Source organism: Neltuma alba, unplaced genomic scaffold (genome assembly GCF_004799145.2).
Source record: "Neltuma alba isolate B1F8T4 unplaced genomic scaffold, ASM479914v2 tig00012932_pilon, whole genome shotgun sequence".
NCBI classification, from domain to species: Eukaryota; Viridiplantae; Streptophyta; class Magnoliopsida; order Fabales; family Fabaceae; genus Neltuma; species Neltuma alba.
This window is the reverse complement of record NW_021637298.1, coordinates 775,352-797,391: the sequence shown is the minus strand read 5'-3', so window position 1 is coordinate 797,391 and position 22,040 is coordinate 775,352. Positions and strand designations below refer to the sequence as shown.

Genomic DNA, 22,040 nt, shown 5'->3' with positions numbered 1-22,040 from the left:
TTTTCTTATGAGGAACCATTGGAGGAAACCAGAGGAGAAGAAATAGAGCTTAAACCACCTTGCGGCCTGGCGGGGCGGTGGTGCTAATCACAGGAGATATACACACACACACACATATGAACTGAACACTCGCTCATTATTTGACTATACCATGACTAGTGATGAGACACACAATGAAATGAGTAATATATATAAAGAATCGTAATGAAATGGGAAAAGAAACTTTGAATGCTTACGCGAGTGAAGTAGTAGCCATGACTACGAGCTTGCCGGAATTCGATGTTGGTGGCCGCACTGGTTGTTCCTTCAAGCAGAAAGAGATGAGAATGAGTTTAGGAAACGTTTTGCGGAAATTTTATATCATCAAGGGTTAAGGTGTGAATTGTTTTGCGGAAAGAGCATTTGGCAATGCAAATGTAACAAAGATCTTTTAAAAGGAAAGCAGTTTTCCAACCCAAACGTCTCCCCAAAGTTTTGAAAAAGACAGGAGTGCTTGTGATTGGACGAGCGGGAGACGAGCAATGGGCTGTATCGAATTTGGGTAGCATCTTTCAAAAACAAGTTTTCAAACTAACGGAATAACCCTCCTCATATTATCGATGAAGGCCACGTGGCCATGAAAATGAAACTTATCATGTACCATGGTGGACTCCGTCTCATCTACTTTGCATTACGGTGGTGCTAATCACATAAGATACACACACACATATATATGAACTGAGTACTCACTCATTATTTGACTATACCATGACTAGTGATGAGATGCACAATGAAATGAGTAATATAAAGAATCGTAATGAAATGGAAAAGAAACTTTGAATGCTTTACGTGAGTGTGTGGGTGCAACCAATGACGTTGCATGTGCTGGGGTAGCAAGGGATCACGATGGTGCATTTGTAGATGGTTTTATGTTTAAAATTGGGAGGGGAAATAGTCTTCATGCAGAGTTGTGGGCGGTGCTGTGGGGATTAAAAAGATCTTGGGAGTTGATATGGAAGAGGCTTATTATTGAGACTGATTGTATGGAAGTGATTGATTTAGTTGTATCTGGCTGGCCTGATTATCATCCGGATTGGCACTTGCTAGAAGAGATCAAATGGTGGATGGATCGTGAATGGGATGTAAGGTTGGATTGGTGCTCCAGAGATGTCAACTTAGCTGCAGACACGTTGGCAAAGAAGCCATTGTTATCAGCTAAAGGGATAAATTTTTTCTGCACTCCTCCAAGATGTATTCAGAGCTTGGTCGGCACTGATGCCATTGTGTAGTTTTAGTTTTTATTCCTCATCGAAAAAAAAGAAAAGGAAAATTCCTGTAAATGGGGAATTAGTTTTGAAATTGATTGAGCAGTTAAATTCCAATGACATGAGGGTAAAATTGTAAATCTGCTCTAGTAAGCCTTAGAATGCATCTAGGCTAGGACAAAGTCCAATTTCTCGTTAGGTCTAAGAATCCGTCTAGGCTCTTAGGTTACGTTTGGTATAAAGCAAGCATTAAAAATGAGAGATAAGAATTGGGATTGGAGTTGAAACCACATGTTAAAGGATGCTTAAGATGAATGATTTCTTATCACATGGGATTAGGCAATCCCATATAGATAGGATTGGAGAATATCACCTCCTCTTATGATATTTCCTAATTCCACATATATGGGTTTGTCTAATCCCAAGTATCATACAATTAGTCATGCTAAATATTTTTTTAATATAATTTGTACTTTCAATCTCAATCCCTATTCCTCATTTTTAATATTTCGTACCAAACGGCACCTTAATGTCTGCAACGTTAGCAGCTCTACACCATTTGATGGAAGCCGGATACCATCATAGGTCACAGCCTTGGACAGCCTCATCAAAGCTTCCTTTTTCTGCTTTCCAAGTCTCCTCCGAACAATCTCAGCCGTTCACTCTCCGCACAGTTGATCTTATAGTTCTCTTCGACTGGGAGATAGATGCTTTCACAGATCACAACTGTTGCTTCCACATCTTGGTTATATAAACCCGTGATTATACGCCTTTGAATGATTTTTCCAGGGATTAAAATGATATATTAGGATCTGTTGCCCATAAACTATAACAATGGGTCATTGCTCATTTATGTTTCATTCATTCATTTATGGGTCCAAACTTTTTTTTTAAAAAAAATACATCGATGGAGACAAAAACACGACAAGGATCAGCACGATGCACAACTTTCGCATAAATTTGCATAAAATATTCCCACAATATCATCATCTGACTGTTAAGCAAAAAGAATGAAGATTATAGAAGTCTCAAATGAAACTACAAGTTCATCAAAAGTAAGGTTAGATTATCTATCTATCTAGTTAAGGTTAAAGTACAAATTCACTTAAAAAATTTTCACTGAATGCTAGGCATTTGGAAATATTTTTACGTCAATATTATCATAAAAGTTTAAAATCATAGCAATTTCACCTTTTTCTAAAGTTTCTTTTTTTTTCCTTCTCATTCTAGCTAGTTATATATATAGATAAAAACGGAGTCAAGAAAGTAATGAAAATAGAGAAATGTAAAAAGTCCTAAATATCGTTAGTCACAAAGACTTGTCATGAAACACTAGAGTGAAAAAGGAGAGGAACGGATCAGTGGAATATGGCTTGAGATGAAAAAGTGAGGCCAAGATAGTCTTTTTTTAAGCATTCCCAAGTAAACAAAGACATTTCATAAACCCTTTGACGAAATGAAAATGAATGAAATTTATTACTTTTGGTCTTTAATATAAAAATTAGTTGACTAATTTGAGTATTATCTCTAATCTAATTATAAGATCTAATTTGTAGTCTACAAATGAGATCTTATAAATAAGGCTGGAGGTAGTGTGTTAAAAAAATTAGTTAAGTCAGTTGTTTATAATAAACAAGTATTATCTTTTCTAAAATATCCTTGCTAATCAAGTATACTAGCTAAAACTACTATCATTACAAGGATTGCATTGAAAAAATGAATAAATATGAGATACAAATTGAATTAGAGTTTTACATTTAGAATCAAAATAAAAGTTAAACAAACTCTTATACTATCTCCGGTTCTACTTATAAGACCTCATTTGTAGTTTACAAATAGGGTCTTGTAATTAGGATCGGTATTAAGAGATGTGATCAAATTATGAATGATATATACTAAGCAATATGATCTAATATGCCTTTAATGTATCTCAGAATATGCCTATGGCCTAAATTAATAAATTTTTTAACTTTAGTATTTGACAAAAGACCAACTGTGATTGCAGAAAGTTAAAAGCTGCCCAACATAATTTATTGCCTTTTGTTTTTGGGGGGGGGGTTGAATGGTCATCAAGAGTCCCATCTTGGTCCACTATATGCTCTAGATCCATCCAACGTAGCCCATGGTCCCTAAGCCCAACACTAACACCTTTCGGCCCAATAATTGTTTCTTCCCACTCTCATTAATGCGAGGCCCATTTGTTACATCCTCCAGCTTTGGGCCCACCGCCAAATCATCCGGCCCGTCCGTTCACCTTAAACATTTGTTATTCTAAGCTTTTGACATTAGCAAAAATAGATTTTCGACATTCTCCAACCCCCACGAATCATCGGCCGGTCGGTGAAACCCCACGGCCACGAACATATGAGGAAACAAATTATTTGATCGTCAAACAAAGACGTCGATCGTCATTTTTCGATGACCTTAGGCACCATTAATGGAGGAAAGCAGAGAAGAAACAAAGCGCAAACCACCTTACACTGGGAGGTGGGGCTAATCGCAGGATATCTATGGACTAGATACTCAATCATTATTTAACGACCTATTCTAATAAGTGAGACGCACACAGAATATCCAGAATTGCCTTTTTCATGCATTTCACGTACAACTCCGAAAATGACACGAAAACTTGCGCGGTTTCACAGGACATATTATGGGAAGGTGAGACCCCAGTTAGCTCATCGACCCCTTTCTACCTGTTTCACCTACTCGTTGTTCGCCGCAAGACCCCCTTTCCGCCATTGAAGAGAACCAACTTTTGCAAGAGAAGTCCAGCGAAATGTGCTGCCGGAGTGGAGGTGGATTTTATTGGCCGGGTGGGACCCGCTTGCCACGTTTAAGTCAAAACCTTTTTGTGTATTTTAGGCAAAGCATCCTCTCCATTTTCCTTTGCTAAAATCAGAAGTACATCACTTCCCATCTCTCCACCAATCAGCTTCTTGTATTCTACCACTTGGACAATTTAAATTTAATGATTTACAAAATTTAAAAAATGAATTATATTTTTGACAAAAAACAACCTTTTGATAACAAAAAAAAAACCACTTTAAATATTTGCTAATTTAGGAATTTTAATTATAAATAAATGTTCAGGTCTAAAATGAAAATCTTATTTTATAAATGATATTTATTTTTATAATTCTTTAAATTGATATTTGCAGCTCTTTTTTAAAATTTTTTGTCAGAATCTAATTGTAATTAAATTTTTTAAAAAATACGTAGAGACAAATTAGTTGGGACAACACTATCTTCTATTGGCCTCAACCAACAGGGAAAAATATAAAGGAGGTAGGCCCAGAGTCCCCGTTGGGCAAAACGTTGGCCGACAATTCCATAGTACTGACGAAATGCCTACTTTTTCCCCAGTGCTTGACTCGTGTAAGCCGCAGAATCTTCACATTTAAGGTTGTTTAATAATTAATGTCATCCGCGTTTTAATATGGCAAAACTAACAAAGCGTTATTTCTCGGTAGGAAATGCACATTAACCCATATGAATGAGAATTACTTCCAGGTAACATTTATACAGGTCATCCATACATAACCACAATCACTATTGTAATATACTGAAGATTTGATTCTTAATATAAAACTTATTTAACTAATTTAATTAGATTAAAAAATTAAGTTAATTAGTTAATTATGAAAAAATTGATATTTGTTTATGAATTTTATAACTTCTTCAACTATATTTGTCAAGGAATTTTATAACTTGTTGAACGGTTTCAATTATGTAAAATAAACCTTAATATATGACCTATAATTCTAATTATAAAACTTTATTTGTAAACTACAAATAAGGTCTTATAATTAGGACCGAAAGTAGTATTAGATATCAGTCCCCTTGAGTTAACTAGTCTAGGCTCTCCACTATTTTCCCGAGGGAGTAAAATAAAATAGTTCAGATGTTACAATTTGAAAAGTAATTATCAAAATATTATATTTAAAATCGAGAATTAAGATTTTAATTTCTGTCATCTCACTTCCCATCCTGATACTCAGTCATTCCCCAGTCCCCGCCTTTTTCAAATTATACTCATTCTTTCTTTGTTATATTATTTCTTTTTTCTTCTTTCCTTTTTTATTTTCTTTTTCGGTTTATTTTTTTCTGCAAAATAAAAGAAGACATGGATATTTTATATAAATAATACTCCTCTGGTTCTTAATATATGATCTAAGTTTTAAGTTAATTTTGGTCATAAATATAAGATCTATTTCTCATATTTATCATTTTTTTCTAAATTACCTCTATAAACACTCCCTCAACCATAATCAAGTAAGTGAGGAAGGGAGGATATTAAGAAAGATGATTATGGTATTTTAGGAAAACATGTCATATTTCTTATAATTAACTAATTTACCTAACTTCCTTAATCTAATCAAATTAATTAAATAGATTTTATATTAAGGACCGAAAGAGTATTTCTTATCTCATAATTAATCATTTCATGTTAATTAAATAACCTTAATTGTAAATAAATATCTAATGAAAAAATAAGCATTATAAATCAGCATCACATTATAACCTCATTCAGTTATTTGGAACTTACAATGGGAGTAGTATAGGTTCTCGCCTCCTATAATTTGATTATCAGATTTTCGTATGTTGTTTTGGTTTTGTCTCTTCATTTTATATTATATTGTTATTAGGTTGCTATGTTATATCATTTTACCATTTTTTATTGTAAAATATTATTTTGTTTTATGTTAATTTATTCATACATTTATCATGCTTCATTTAGTGGTTTACCGATACTAACTCATTATTTTGTTGTTTTATAAATTATACATATATATAATTTATGCTGTTTGTATTTTTTTTCTTTTACTGAGTTCGTTAATATTTATTTAATTTATTTCGTTACAATTATTTTGCCTTGGTTTAAATTGTTGCCTATATATTTGATTATAAAATATGTATATTTATTTATATTTACTTTGCTGTAATATTTATATATTTATTTATATTGCTATAATTCCCCTTCTAGATATATATAGACACACTCATCTCTCTATATACTGTGATTCTGTGAATTGTAACATATTATTTTTGATATCATATGTGTTTATTGATGATTTTTCATGCCTTATGTTTTCTGTTTATGTAAGTTTAATTCATGATTTTGAACTAGGAAATAGAAAACTTAAAATTATATGGGTCTGACGGAGGTTTTTTATGCGAAAAATATAAATCCATCCACATAGAGTACTTGGATCCTTATTATAAATGCTTTCCAGGCCATGTTCTTCATCCTTTTTATAATGTTTTTTTTTTTGCCAGAATTTTTATAAAGTATCTGAAGTTTTAAGAAGCATTAAATAAATATGCTTATGATGCGGCATGGTCTGGGCTCACGAGATATTGGAAATTTCAAATTCTATGTTCTGTGAAGATTCGAGGAAAAAGGGGTTGAATTATATTAGTCGGGAAGCGAGGTTTAAATGTCGTGGGAAAAACTAAAATAAATGTCTCGCTAGAAATTTAATTGGCAAATATTTCTTAAATTGATAAAATGCACAAAAGAAGATAAATTATTTTTTTTAAAAAAAAAAGATAAGTTACATAAAGGAAATATGTTTACACAAAATATTATTTGGATATAAGGGATTAATTTGCAAAGATAACTTGCTGTGGGAAGTAAAATCTTTTGATCAAACACAAAAAAAAAAAAGCACACAATGAAAGTTGAGTTGACCAAAGTTTTTAGATAACATTTGCTAATTAGTTTCTTAGTAAGAGATTTATTATCTCTAATTTTCCCAAAATAATATCCCCGGGAATGAGTTTCAGTATTTATTATAGTCATAAGCACTCTAAACTCATCATATCTAAATCATCCAATGGTTCAGATGGAAAAACTGCCTCTATTCCTTGCTCCGACCCATTTCTTGCCCTTGTGTAAGTTTCCATTCTTTTTCGTCGTCTTATGTTTTTCATTTGTTCTTTTCAAATGACATAACTGTAAGGTAATTTTTATAATAATATCATTTGATCAGTTACCCAAAAAAATATAGATCTCCAGTATTAGTTTCATTTGTTTGACATTTTATCAATTACAAATATGTTTCTTCCATGAATTGAGGATTGTAAAGATACAGTCCCCATTAGTGGAAAAGATCTCCAGTATAATATCCTCTGTTTTTCAGACATTGTAATGGTGAAAGTTTTTGTCACACGTTGGCGCGTTATCCTCCTTTAAATTTTCTCTTTCTGGCAGTGAGGGAAAGGTTTATGCAAATTTATAAACTGATGTTTATGGGAAAACATCTTTTGATGGTGCCTCTTAAAAGGCATAGACAACATTTTGGGTCTGAGTTGGAAGCTCTGTATTTGATTGCATCGCACGTTGATATTCAAACAATTGGTTATGGAAATAGGAAATACAAATTATACAATAAAGAGATCAAATGAGACCAAGAAGGAAGCAGAATTGGACTCCACGCTGGGATTTTGGCGGGTGAGAAGTAAGGCGAAGGCGGATACAGTGACGGAGTATGAGGTGCTTGGATGGAGAAGATGCTTTTGCAACAATTTAAATCGTAGAAATGAAAACGCGAAGCTCTCTGCTAGAAGTGTTTCTTTGATTTTGAAGGAGAAAAGCGAAGAGAAAGGGGAAAGTTGAAAAAGAGAGGAGGAGGAAGCGTGTGAAAATGGAAAGGAAAAAGAAAGATGGCTTGACAAGTGACAAGCAACACGCATAAGAAGAGAGGAAGGGAATATAATAATAAATAAATAAATGAGAAAATATTAAATATATTATCTAATATTTAAAAAGTTTGAAAATTGAAATTAAGTAAAAAATTGAAGAATAAAGATGCAAATTTACCCTTGATTTAATTTCTTAAATATACTTAGCACCCTTTAAAATTGATTTTTACATGTTTTTAATTAAATTATATTATTTAATTAAGACTATTCTGAATTGATTTTGTTCTGACTCACTCACTCTTGAATTAATCCATTTGCCTGTTTAGTTTTTTGTTAGGGAGGAAACGTAAGGTGTTTGGCTCGTAACGCGTGCGACAGTGCGAGTGGGTCTCTCTACATATACACACGAAACCATTTATTCTTTGATGATGGAAAAGATAAGTCAGACTTTACACGTCGTGTAGAAAACGTCGGGTCCCACTTGCGCCTCATACGGGATTGGACGTGAGTCGCAATTCGTAACATATTCTTCCTCTGCGACCAGCTTCTCTCCGCTGCTATTTTCGTTCGCTGCCTTCTTTTTCTTCCAACGACACCGTTTCTGTCCTATTAAACAGAATCTCAGCCCTCCATTAATTTTAATCCAAACCCTTAGTTGCTGCAAGTTCTCTCTACTGTGTTTTCGTTCACTGCCCTCCTTTTCTTCCAACGACACCGTTTCTGTCCTATAAAACAGAATCTCAGCGCTCCATTAATTTTAATCCCAACCATTAGTTGCTGCAGGTTGTGTTTCACAGACCCAACCCATCGACTATTGAACGGCGGCATCAAAACAGCGACCAACTCCAATTTGCGGCTCTATCAAAATGGCTTTGATCTTTGCGGCTTCCTCTCTCACCGATTCAAGAGGAAGGAGACGGTATATGTGACAAGCCATACGGTATATGAATTCCATCTCTTCAAGTTTCTTCTCTATGGCTCTTTCTTGAAGGAGATTGCTTCGGTCATGCCTCATGAACCCCAAATTAAATTATCTTACTCTATTCCAAGGATTTATCGAGTTAATCAAGTGGGCATTTTAAAGTCTTTTTTATGCAAGTTAATTGCAGCTTTATCTAGAGATCTCCTAGAGGAATTTGATCCGTGAGTTGCTTGTCTTTTGGACTAGAGTTAATTCAATGTATGCATGATCTGATGCCTATAATACTTCTCTACAGTTTATTTTAACTGTCAAATTCTTGTTCTTTTATTGATAATAGGCTATAATATTGGTTATGAATCTCCTTTTCTACTTTTATGAATGATTTTTAGTGTTGTTTCCTGTACATTTCCTCTGCTCGCTAATATTCTAAAGTTGATTTTAATCACCGTGCATCTTGATTTTACTAGAAAGTGGTGCTGATAGAGATGTAGAAATCATTGAGTGGGTAAGCTAACATTTTAGATTTTTTCTTACAAGAAGAATTATGTGGCGTCTCATTTTAAAATTTGTGTAGTTTTTTCTTCAACATTTTGGTGGGAATGCTAAAAATATGTTCATTGTTATGGAGATGTTCATTTCATGGTCATACATAATGATGTATCTACAAAAATATTTGATACATAACACATTATATGGGCTCAAGCAAGTGATGAACTTCAATTATTATATACTTGTTCGATTAAAATATTGAACATCCAACAAATGCTGATTTATTCATTCATATGTAGCTTTGGCTCTTTGATAAATGCTAACTATAAGAGATCCTGGTTCAGCAAATTTCAAAGCCTTTTTTCTTTAGCAAAAAATGACCAAAAGTTCAGCTGTTTTAAGTATTTCAACAAGTGTCACATGTACTTAGAGCTGATTCTCATTTATGTGCAGGAATTGATGTTCATAGCAAACTTCTTTTCAGAACCTCGATTGGAATGGTTTGATGGATTGTAATGTTATTCCTTTTCAACAAAATTGAATAAATATGTAACTATAAACTTTCCATTTAATTGTCCTTCATCAATTGTAACTACCTTATTGATAGAGACTCATAGCATTGTTGATTGTAATGACAATAGCATCAACAATAGTTAGTGGAAGAGGGAGATGGAAGCTGAAATCTATAATTGCAGTTCATAGAGGCTCATAATACTGTTGATTCAGAACTCATACAACTTGAAAAATTAGACATGTTAATTGCTGTTCATAGAGGCTCATAGTACTGTTAATTGCTGTTATTGATTATATGCTGTGATATTGCTGGGGTTGTAAGTAGCGATAGATTGTCATCAGTTGTACCCATGTACAATATTTTGATCCATCTGTTTACATTGGTAAATAGCATAATTGATAGCTATTTGATTAGCACATGTTTCTATCTCTGTACAAACAAGTGATTGTTTGTTGACTTTGTTTGACAGCAGATTACATAAACAATGAGCAAGGTTAACCAAAAAAATAAAGCCAACTCAGATTACACAATTTTAGAGGACATGATGGTTGGCCAAAAAATAGAGAACAACACAAAAGAACAAAATGATGAGCTTGCTTGAGCAAAACAGAGAGCAGTCCATAAGAAGTCATGTGCTATACAAAAGGGCTGGGCAAAATAAATTGACATGGAGATTTCATATGCGAGGATCTACGTCAACCCTTGGACCTGCATTTGAAACACAATATAACTTTGTAGTGTTAATGAGAGAGAGTATTGTAATTGTCAATTGTCTTGAGATGAGACAAATTTATGTGAAAAAATTTAAAATTCAATAAAATGACTAAATTATTTTCTTCCATTATTATTATTATTCTTTATGGTTACCAGTGTTATGTGTTTGGCTAAAATCTAGTGCTTCAAGTGATATGATGTCACAATCAAGTGGTGCCTGCAATAGAAAAATAGAAACATCAAATTTGTAAAGGTCATTTCACTTGGTTGAGAGTTATCCAACATTATATTATCATGATGCGCTTGATTTGCTGTCTCAAATTTTTGAAGTTGACTATGTTGTCCCTGGAACAGCTTTGAAAAGAAATAATGAATATCTAATAAGCATTTGTAAAAAAACTTAAACTTGTTAAAAGGATACCTGTGAAGCTTGAGGATGCTTTTTAGATGTTTTTGTTCTCCTCCTTCTTTGGGAGGTTTCAAGTCCACTCTTTATCCGTCTACTTATCTTTCTACCATATCTCTTTTTAAACCCAATAACTTTGCCACCATTACTACTGGCATGATTCTCCAGACCATCCTTATCACCATTACTATCATTTGATAAGTATTTGATATGAAGTTTAGTCACTTGCTTACTTAGTTCCAACACAGCTTCATGAACAAGAACAAATGCCTCTGGACTTTCTGATGCATCATTAGCTAATTTAACAAGTAAGGGGCATAATTGTCTGTATCGAGTTGATCTTTGTAGTTTAGGATCAACTTCAATCTCTTTCCCTTTAATATCATACACAACACCACATCGTGCTTCTCTTGTCCACCTCTTTACTATATATTTCTGAGGAAGTAATTTGACATCACGTTCATTCAATACTCTTAATGCATGACAACATAATATGCCTACTCGTTCAAACTTTTTGCAACTGCAGGTGATTGTCTCTGTGGAAGGTTCAAATGTCAAACTATGCTCCCATTTACTATTATCCATGGTGATCACATAATCAAACACGGTGGCACTATCATCATTCATGGTGATCTTTCTTTCTTTTCTCTCTTTTATACGTGTAGCATCACGTAGATCACATTGGTATTGGAACAAGTCAAAAATAGGTCGAGTATAGACCTCAGCAAGTTGATGAAGCATACTTGAACTTTGTAATATCAACCTTGGCAACCTGTCAAGTGCCTCAAAATCTGCCCGCAATTCATTATAACGTTTTTCCTCCAAAACTTGTTCAAATTTTGTCAAAGAATCCGTTGATATCCAATTTCACATGGGTGCAACTTTTGACAGATGCATTGACACTTTCGCTAATTTGTGTGCTTCTCATGCCAAGTGTCCTTGAATTCTTCATATATCATGCTACCCATTTCTCTTATATCTGATACATGGACATCAACCATGAGTTTTCTGCCATATCTTGTTTGGACAACAATGCTTGCCAAGCTTCTTCAAACTCAGTTTCATCCCAACAATGATACATGCAACAGTTAAAATCACTCACCATTGAATTTGGAAAGTGCTTCATTGCATTATTTGAAATATGCCATGTGCACAAGGCATGCTTTACATCTGGCATCACTTCTTGTAATGCTCGTGACATAGCAGCATCTTGGTCAGTGAAAACAGTCAATGGCCTTGCATTTTTGTGTGCACAGAGAAAAGTGTCAAAGAGCCATTTAAAACTCTCAACTGTCTCATCATATAATAATGCCACTCCAAATATTACCCCTTTTCTGTAATGGTTGAAGCCAGAGAAAATTGCAAGAGGTCTATGGTCACAGTTTGTGCAGTAAGTTGTATCAAGTGAAATGACTTCTCCAAAGCAAGTATAATCGACCAACATGCGTGCATTAGCCCAAAATACATTTGTCACTTGCTCATTTGAGTCCATTTGGTGAGCATGAAAAAAAGACGAATTTTCTGCTAATTGTTGCTCAAAATACCGAAATATACATCCAACTTCAACGTATCCCATAGCTCGTTGCCTTCTTGAATTAAGATAATTTTTTACATCAACTCTTGTAAATCCCAAATTATTTCGACCTCCTGCATATTGACTTTGCAAATTGAATGCTGATTTTTGACTAATCCCAACTTTTTCAGCATTTCTAATTCATAACGTTGAGTTGGTGTTAATCCTCAATAAGATGCAAACAAGTGAACAGCTTCAGGAGGCTGAAGAGGATGATTATGGTCTAGGAAAACTTCATTTATTTTGAATTTTCCATTTACATTTTTCACTTTCATTCTTGCTTTGCAACCTGTTCTTATCTCATCTCTAGGCTTCCTTGTTTGAGCATCTCGTTTGTCTGGCTTTTTTACCCCTTCTTTGCGACAAACATATAGATAAGAAGAATATGATGACTTGTCTTTTTTACATTTGTTAAAACTTTGTTTTCGAATACTGAAACCAGTCCTCCTACCATATGCTTTCCAAAATTTCCATGATTCTTCTATATTGTCAAATTTACGATCAAGTCTAGGAATCAGATTTATATCCATGCTATAAGCTTCCTGCAAAATTGAAAGGTATATACCCATAATATAAATTTTTTATAAGTAAATAAAATAAATACAAACTCATATATACAATATAATGAAAGTAGAAAAATTGTGATCTCAAAACTAAAACACGTATATATACAAATAGAAATAGATGTATACACACAAAAATAGAAATTTATTAACCAACATATGTATATAATATGTTATATATAAAACAAAAGTTATATAAAACCAAAACAATTTTCGGTACAAACGGAGCATGCACACATGTATAACGGAAGTTCAGATTAATTAACCAAACTCATAGAGAAGCACATTATATCTACAATAGGAATATAAATACAGCAGAAAAAATATCTTCTTTCACCAACTTTAAAGATTATCAAGTTAGATTATGAAAAAGCATAAATATAAACTAAATATGACATATAAAAATTGTGAGTATTTGATAAAAGATTGTTAATTTACTCACTAATCCTTGATATCCAGTGCCCACAGACCCTTCCTTGCTGTTTCTCTTCTCTGAAACTTTTCCCCACCAGTTCCACTAATTTTCCCGCACTGCTGTATGAAGAAGAAAGAATGGACCAGTGCGCGAAAGAAGATGAACGACTAAATTGCAGGAGGGAAATGATAAAATAATATATAAAATTATATGGACAGCTGATATTGAATGAGAAAATCGACGGATAAGATGACATATTAATACAACGTCGTTTAAATTAATTGCCTCTCATCACTGTCCATACAAATCTTAGAAATAAACGGCCTAGATATCGTTTCCTTCATTAAACGGTGTCGTTGGAAGAAAAGGAGGGCAGCGAATGAAAATAGCAGCGGAGAGAAGCTGCTCGCTCTTCCTCTTAGGGGGTGTTTGGCAATATAAAAATCATAGCTTCAGAAGCACTTTTCCGCAAAACGAGGTAAACTCCTCCACATATTTACTTTGTAAATCGTAAAAGTATTTCTGAAACCATGATTTGGTTTCTATCCAAACACCCTTTTAATCTCGCGGCCACTTCTATTTCTTCTTCCTCGTAATTAATGGAAATATGTAGCGCGCGCAGATTGTTTTATACTTTTTTCGGATCAGAATATAAGCTTCAATACTTGAGGGGGTCTTGGCCAAAAAAAAAAAAACTTGAGGGGGTCGATTTTTTTTTCCTTAAGCTTCACTTTGACCATTTAATATAATTTTCTATTTTTACTTCTAATTAATTATATTTCACCCTTATTTCTTTTTTTCATTCATTTTCTCTTCCACCCACCATCTCCATAAATAATAGTGTTTTAGAAAAATAAATTGTATTCTTTTGTACATATTTATTATCTTTGACTAATATTTTAAATTGTGTAATTTTGTTGTTTAAACGAGAAATTATTAATTAAAGAACCTTATTTTTAAACAAACAACTAATGAAAAAATAATTATTATAAATCAATATCATATTTCTTACGACGTTATCAGATATAATATTTTTCCGCTGGAGCTCTTTATCAAGATACAGTCTCTTTTAAATTAAATATAATAAATAATTATTTGTTTCTTGTAATTAAAAAGATCCGGCTGGAATATTTTATATCTATATATTTTTTTCCCCAAATGGTCCCTTTAATTTATATATCTCAAAGTTGCCATTAAAGTTCTCCACAAATTAATTATAGTAAATTTGAAAAAAATAAAATGGTATGTAATTGATTCTTTTCCAAAATTTTTGGGCAAAATAATATGTCCCAAAACTCTTTAAAATTCGGTTGGAATGGCAAAGGACCATATAAATTAAATTATTCCAACGTTAAGTTAAATAGAAGTGAACATTATCATTGTTTTTGGCAACAAGAAAATTCATTAAAAAGAAAATCTAAGTACAGCGTCAGCGTCTATAACAGAAGTAAACAAGAGCGTTCTATCAAATGTAGACCATACCTAAATAATGAAACAAAATACTAAAAAGGAAAAAAGAAAAGGACAAATGTAAACCCGAAGCAATGTGTGCTTCCTGAATGTCGTTCAATAGCAATCTAAGCTTCATGAACATATTACTCCTCTGATTTTTAACATGTGACTTAATTTGAGAATTGATCCTAGTTCTATTTATAAAACTTATTTCAAATGTTTATCAATCTTTTCATAAATTAATCTTATTGATATTCCCTAAATATTAATCAAGTAGGAGAGAGGGAGAAGAAATTAAGGAAGATGATTAGGGTGTTTTAGAAAAAGTATATCATATTAACTAATTTAATTAACATCCTTAATCTACTCAAATTCATTAATTAGGTTTTACATTATGTATTGGAGGATTATCATGCATGTTTAATTAGAACTTCTTTCTCAGTAATGAACAAAGTCTTATGGTGCAATGAGAACTATACTATTTTCTATTCTTAATATAAGAACTAGTTTGATATTTATTTGCTTCTAAATATAAAACTCCAATTCACTTTATCTTTCATATTTATTTATTTTTTTCAAAATAGTCATTATATAGTTGCGTATGTTAAAGATTTCATCAAATAGTGGTTCTAGCTAATAAATATGATTAGTAAGAATATTTTAAGGAAGGCCAACACTTATATATTACGAATAACTAACTTAACTAATTTTTTTAATCTACTCAAATAGTTAAATAGCTCTTATATTAAGAACTGGAAGCAGTAATTATAAGCAATTTGAGGAGTGGAGGAAAAAAAAGAAATTGTGGCCAGGAGATGCACATTAAGGCTGGAGAAGGTGGATGAAGACTTAATCAATGGATAGTGGCTTGGAGGTTTGTCAAGATGAGGGAGGGGAGCAATTGTTTCCTGCAGGTATGGATGCTAAAATTTTCCACAGGAGATGCTTCATGTTCGTATTTGGGTTTTTTTTTTTTGGGGGGGGGGGGGGTCATAAGCGCCCCGAGCGTGGCAATTAGGTTTCCGCTTTTCGCGCGCTTGATCACCAAAAGTCCTCTGACTGGGTCCCCCACCATAAATCCCCCACCGGTCCGCCTCAAGCCCGCCACCACCGCCACACCTAAACCTCCACCCCCAAAGCCAAAAGTTTCCTCTCTTTTTCTCTTATATGATACATGTATATAATATATACATATAGATATTCTTGAACTGAAGGCGACGACCAAAGAAGGAAACCCAGAGCTTGTGTTGAAGACCCAGATGAACGTCATACGATATAAAAAGGTCCTGACGGGAAGTTAGAGTACTTTCTGGTGCTGGTGCTAATTAATGGCAGGATATATAAATTAAACTGGAGACACACTAATTTGATTTTGAAATTAAATGAATAATATATATAAATACATATAAACGAGTCGAAAGGAATTTGGAAGATACTAATTGTCTCCGAAAGACAACGGATAACGATGCTTTTTAGTAACAATTACAGGGGTCATCGTCTATATATAATTAGTTAATTACCATTATTACTATTTCTTTCTTTTTATCAGGATTGTCATTAATATTTCTAACCGCCAGTGGATTCTCAAATGAATAGTACCAACAGTTCTAATCAAATTTTTTACAATGAAAAGCAAAAAGAAATTAAAAGAAACATTTTCTCTAAAAAGTAGAAAATAATTAATATGAAAAAATAGGGTTACTATGACTTTTTATATCCCAAGTTTTATCCGTCTAAAACCATTGCTCCCTGTAGTTAAAAGACTTCGGGTTGAGGCTAACGGTGTTAAGTTTACTTATGTAGCACTAACACCTGAGAGGTGACATGGCAAAATTTCTGAGAAAGCTAACAAGAAAGACCTGGACTTGTGATTTGAAAAAAAAAAACGGAAGCTCAAAAAATTCACGCACAGGTTGAAGATGAACACACGCAGGGACTGAGAATGCAATTGAAGGAAAGGGAGAAAGGGGTTAGGTTAGGTTAAGAAGGATTTACTCGCCGGAGCCGTCTGACCTTACGTGACCGGTATTCAACGCTGATGGTCGGTGAAGGTTTTCGTGTGCTCTGTTTTTTATTTGTTTACTGGTTTTTGTAATCTACACTGTACGTACAGTAGCCTCGTTTTTTTTTTTTTGTTACGGCAGATAACTTTCAAGAGATAGCTTAACGGGGGGAATGTTCACATGTCATACCGGATGCTTCTAAATATTAAACAATTCAAAAGTTGCGCTGATAATGGCAGTTAAAAACAGAGCATGTCATACAGGAGATGTTCTTGACTATTCCCAATTCATGCAAGACGCATAATATATAATGTCAACCAGAAGAAGAGGAAAAGGCAATTATAATAAAGCAACATCAAATTATCCCAAAATATCATCGTATGACAGATATAATAATGTGCAGCAAAAACACAACTCAGAGTCTTGCAACTTGACGGTATAAATAACACACCATAATAACTTTAAGACTTGCTGAGAATCTAAACTGGTGGCCTCCTGATTGCTGGGACATTGCCTCTTGCGGTTCTCCTCCATTGTTCATACAAATATAAACCTATATTTCCACTGATTATTTCAGCTATTTTCTCGAACTTAAAGTATATGAACAGCACCATTAACCAGGCGATGTAGACAAGTGGTTGGAGAGAGCGAGAAACCAACATTGATATTAGAGCAGCATAAGCCAAGCTTCCTGAGATAAAAGTTACCTTCAAAGAGCGGTCGAAGGAAGAAGCAGGCACTGGGGTGGTGCAAATATGACATCCGATATGATATCCATATGCAAAGCCATAGAGAAGTAAGCAAATAATAAAAATCCATATGCTTACAGCATGCTCGTCCAAAGGAGATGAATTGAGAAAGTGTGTTTGAACAATCTCTCTTGTCTCTGAAATTACAAACCCGAATATAGAATGCCAAGCGGTTGATCTGCACCAACATCAAACGAACTAATTAGAACTGTCATAATGGCATCATCAAATAAAATAATTATTCCAGTAACTATTTGAATACACATGTCAAACACATCAATAATGAAGACATGAAACCCAACAGCAGTTATGAATCAAGCCCTGACGCGGTGTGTGTCAAATCTGTTAAAAACTATAACATTCTTATCATCTTATGAGATACTTATCTTTATATTAAAGGTAAAAGTGCAATTTATTCTTGATATTATTTTTTAGATGCACCTAACACCCCCATTTTTTTTTAGCGGTACAATTTTACTTATGAATTTTTTTTTTGTGGTGACTGTATTTTAAAAAAAATAAGATAGGAATAAATTTGCACATTCATCCTTACATTAATTCTTTTTTTTTTGTCAGAATCTTTATAATGATTTTATTAACTATGACGAATTAATGTATTGTTTTGTTTATGTGAGGATAAATATAATTTTAATGTCTGATGGACAATTTTAATATGTACACATATATTAATCAACATATATTGCAAATGATATAATATAAAAATGCATAAACAAACATTTCATACAGAGAATTAAATTATGGATGAAATATATTACGCACTATGTCTAACCAATTAAAATAATGCCTTTAATGGATCTAACATGCTTATGGCTTAATATTTTTGGACTAAAAATTCTCTCCGATGCTACTGCTCAGCATCTTCCAGCTGCAGGGAACATCACGTAGTCTTTAGTTTGTCTTTATTTTACTCCTTGTTTTAATTTTTCTGGTCAACAAAAAAACAAAAGATCAAATGGGATAGCATGACAATTAAAAGTTGCCCAACAGGGGCGCGTGGTTGAGCATAGGGCTCATCCTATCTTAACCAAAGCGAGGTGCATCAGCAGCGAAGTCCTCCAGCTTCATGTGCCCCACCAAATCATCAGGCCGGTCCGCCCGTCACCTCCACACCCAGACCTTCAACACCGTCGCCACCCACCCTATCCCCGCGGCCACGACCATATGAAGAAATAAATTATTTGATCCTCAAACAAGCCTAGCACGCGGTGGAGATGAAGACAAAGTAAGTGGCGACAGCCACCGGCGCGTGGTGGCAATGAAGACAGGGTACGTGGGCAACAGCCACCGCCATGTGGTGGCGATGAAGACAGAGTATGAAATGGATAGCCACCGGCGCGTGGTGGCAATGAAGACAACGTATGTGCGCAACAGCCACCGGCACACGGTGGCGATGAAGACAGAGTATGAGATGGACAGCCACCGGCGCGTGGTGGCACTGAAGACATGGTATGTGGGCAACAGCCACTGGCACGCCGTGGCGATGAAGACAGAGTATGAGGTGGACGGCCACCGGCGCGTGGTGGCGATGAAGACAGAGCTTGAGGACAAAGGGCGACGCGCACTAATTTGACGATGAATTTCCTTTGCATGCATTTGAGGCGGTGACTTGTATGTATGCACATTTGGAAAACGAAATAATATGAAGAGTTGGAAGAAACATTGAATACTTACGTGAGTGAAGTAGCCATGACTTTGAGTCGACTCTGCCGGAATTCGATGGCGGTGGCGGCCCTGGTTTTGAGAATGAACACATATTTTGAGAATTTAATACTATATCCGAAGCAGGAGCTACGAGATTCCATGATGGTTGACAATGACAGTTAGGGGGAAATGAGGATAGTCAATGAAAAGAGGGTCGACATGACTATGATCCACTCAAGCAAAAGATGTGAACTTTCTCCCTTCCGTGCAAACTATTAGGTCATAGCATTTTAGTTATGGCTTGGGCCTAAAATTTCTTGTTTTGGGCCCGTTAGCTGGTTAATCTATAAATGGGGTCTGTAATGTACAGATGGGTTGAGCCCTTTGTTGATATCTGTATTTGTGCTTCGGTTTAACAGAATGGTCTCTACTTCCAAACGCTGCGTTTAGTATTGGATCCAGGAGGCCTTCGTTACTCACAATTGTTGTTGGCTTCTGCTCGAGCTAAATGCTCATCATCGTTTTTACCCCATTTGATGGACAAATCCTTCAGTCAAAGCCATAAGTGTTAATATTTATTCGGGCAGAAATATAAATATAGAAAAACGCCCAGAAATATAAATATTAAGTGGTTTCCATCAAATTTATGGAATTTATTGGGTGTGGGCTCCCTTCTAATATAAAAAAGATAAAGGTTCAATATTTAAAAGCGTTGTGTCTCGCTCGTCCAATTGAGAGAGGTGAGCGAACTCACTTTTCACATGGTAGAGCTGTGAGCTTCCCCGCATCATGACATAATTTTTCGCGCCAAATTCAGTGTCACTGGGTCAGGAAGAGAGGAGAGGCCTTTGGCTTGATGACATATACGGAGCATTCAAACACAGAGTATATTAGTGAGAACTGTAAAGAATTTAATTAACAAGACAACAGCATAGTGACATATTTGGAGCATCCAAACCCAAGAGGATAGTTTTGACTTCTGAACCCTTTTCGAATGAAGCTGGAAGAATCATCAATCAGTATTCGTTAAAAGATTTATAAGGTAGATTTTATACGGTAGGGGAAATGCTACAAGGACAGGCTCAAAGTCCATAAGATGGCCCAAAATTCCACAGTACTGCCTAAATGGATCATCAAGTATGATTATTGCCAAAAGCACTTTTTAAAAATATTTTTCTACAAATCGAGATAAACTCCTCCACATATTTATTTTGTATACCGTAAAATTACTTTTAAAACTATGGTTTTGTTTTCATCCAAACATCCTCTGAGTCGAACACAGGAATGACACAAGCTCACGTGATTTTTCTCAACTTTTCTCTGTATTTTCCCTATTCTTAAGCCATATTAGTTGTAGGTTTTCATATGCTCATTTAATAATAGGTTAATTTAGTAGCGGTTTTGGTTTTCAAAAAATACTGTTTCAAATTTTAAGAATAAAAAATCTCTAGACAGACCAAGACAAGATCAAATTTCAGGATACAAAATCACTGGTTTGAAATGTCAAGAACTAGAACTAAAATGGAATCGAACTTTAAGAATTAAAAATGATATTGATTTTTGATTAATTAATATCTTCTATATTTATTATTATGTGTTGCGTTGGCCATAAACTATACTTCATTCTTAGGTTGTCATTATACAACAGATCATTTATTAAAAACTTCTATGAACCATTGGTATCATTTGGTATGAAGTATTGAAAATGAAGAATAGGGATTAAAATTGAGATTAAAAAAATAATATTTAGCATAATAGACTGCTTGTTACATAGGATTAGACAAACCCATATAGATGAGATTGAGGAATACCATAAGGGAAAGTGGTATTCCCCAATCCTACCTTTATGGGTTTGACTAATCCTTGTAACAATCAAATATTGATGCTAAAGACTTTTTTAATGATTTTTTAAATTGTAATCTTACTCCCTATCACTCATTTTCAATACTTCGTATCAAATGGGACCATTAGTTTTTCTAGACGGTCAACAATCTCTCTTGTTTCTGGGATAAGAGAAGCCAAGATAGCATGCCAAGTGATTGATGGTGATCTGCACCATCCAACTCCATCCAACATTAATCAAACTATGAATTGATATATTGTTTTATTTCATGTAAAGGATAAATATAATAATTTTAATGTCTGATATATAATTTTATCATATATACACAATACTCAATATATATATATATAAATGCATAATCAAAACATTTCATGTTGAGAATTAAATTATGAATGATATATACTACACAATATGGTCTAACTAATTAAGATTATGCCTTTAATATATGTCATAATATGCTTATGGCCTAAAGTAATACTACCTCCTGTCTTTAATATAAAACCTTATTTGACTTTTATTTTGATTCTAAATATAAGACTCTAATATATTTAGTCTATCATATTTATACATTTTGTCCTAAAGTAGTCCTTTTCTAACCAATACACTTGATAAGCAAAAGTATTTTAGAAAAAATAATACCTATTTATTACAAGTAACTAACTTAATTTATTTCCTTAATCTACTCAAATTAGTCAACTAGCTCTTATATTTAGAATTGGATGTAGTATTTTTTATTATAATACTTGACAAAAGATGTCATAGTATGCTTATGGCCTAAATTAATATTTTTTATTATAATACTTGACAAAAGACCAATTAAAGGGATAGTTTTAATTAATTAGA

General features: G+C 33.8%; 2 protein-coding genes across 2 annotated transcripts; one reads left to right on the top strand and one right to left on the bottom strand.

The window, feature by feature from the left end:
- Positions 1 to 209: 209 nt before the first annotated feature.
- LOC114732739 (uncharacterized) lies at positions 210 to 1,268 on the top strand. Its single transcript, XM_028920073.1, has 2 exons — positions 210 to 297; positions 811 to 1,268. The coding sequence occupies exons 1-2, from the start codon at positions 210 to 212 to the stop codon at positions 1,266 to 1,268; spliced, it is 546 nt and encodes a 181-aa protein (XP_028775906.1).
- An 11,409-nt stretch (positions 1,269 to 12,677) lies between these two features.
- On the bottom strand, positions 12,678 to 13,040 carry LOC114732738 (protein FAR1-RELATED SEQUENCE 5-like). The gene has a single exon (XM_028920072.1). It carries the CDS (start codon positions 13,038 to 13,040, stop codon positions 12,678 to 12,680), a length of 363 nt encoding a protein of 120 aa, XP_028775905.1.
- Between the last annotated feature and the right edge of the window lie 9,000 nt (positions 13,041 to 22,040).

What these genes read in the sequence shown, in the direction of transcription:
- LOC114732739 (XM_028920073.1), top strand. Translation starts at nt 210, where the DNA reads ATGGGAAAAGAAACTTTGAATGCTTACGCGAGTGAAGTAGTAGCCATG. An exon ending in CGATGTTGGTGGCCGCACTG is followed by an intron (nt 298 to 810) that starts GTTGTTCCTTCA and finishes GAAATGGAAAAG; the next exon opens with AAACTTTGAATGCTTTACGT.
- LOC114732738 (XM_028920072.1), bottom strand. Translation starts at nt 13,040, where the DNA reads ATGGATATAAATCTGATTCCTAGACTTGATCGTAAATTTGACAATATA.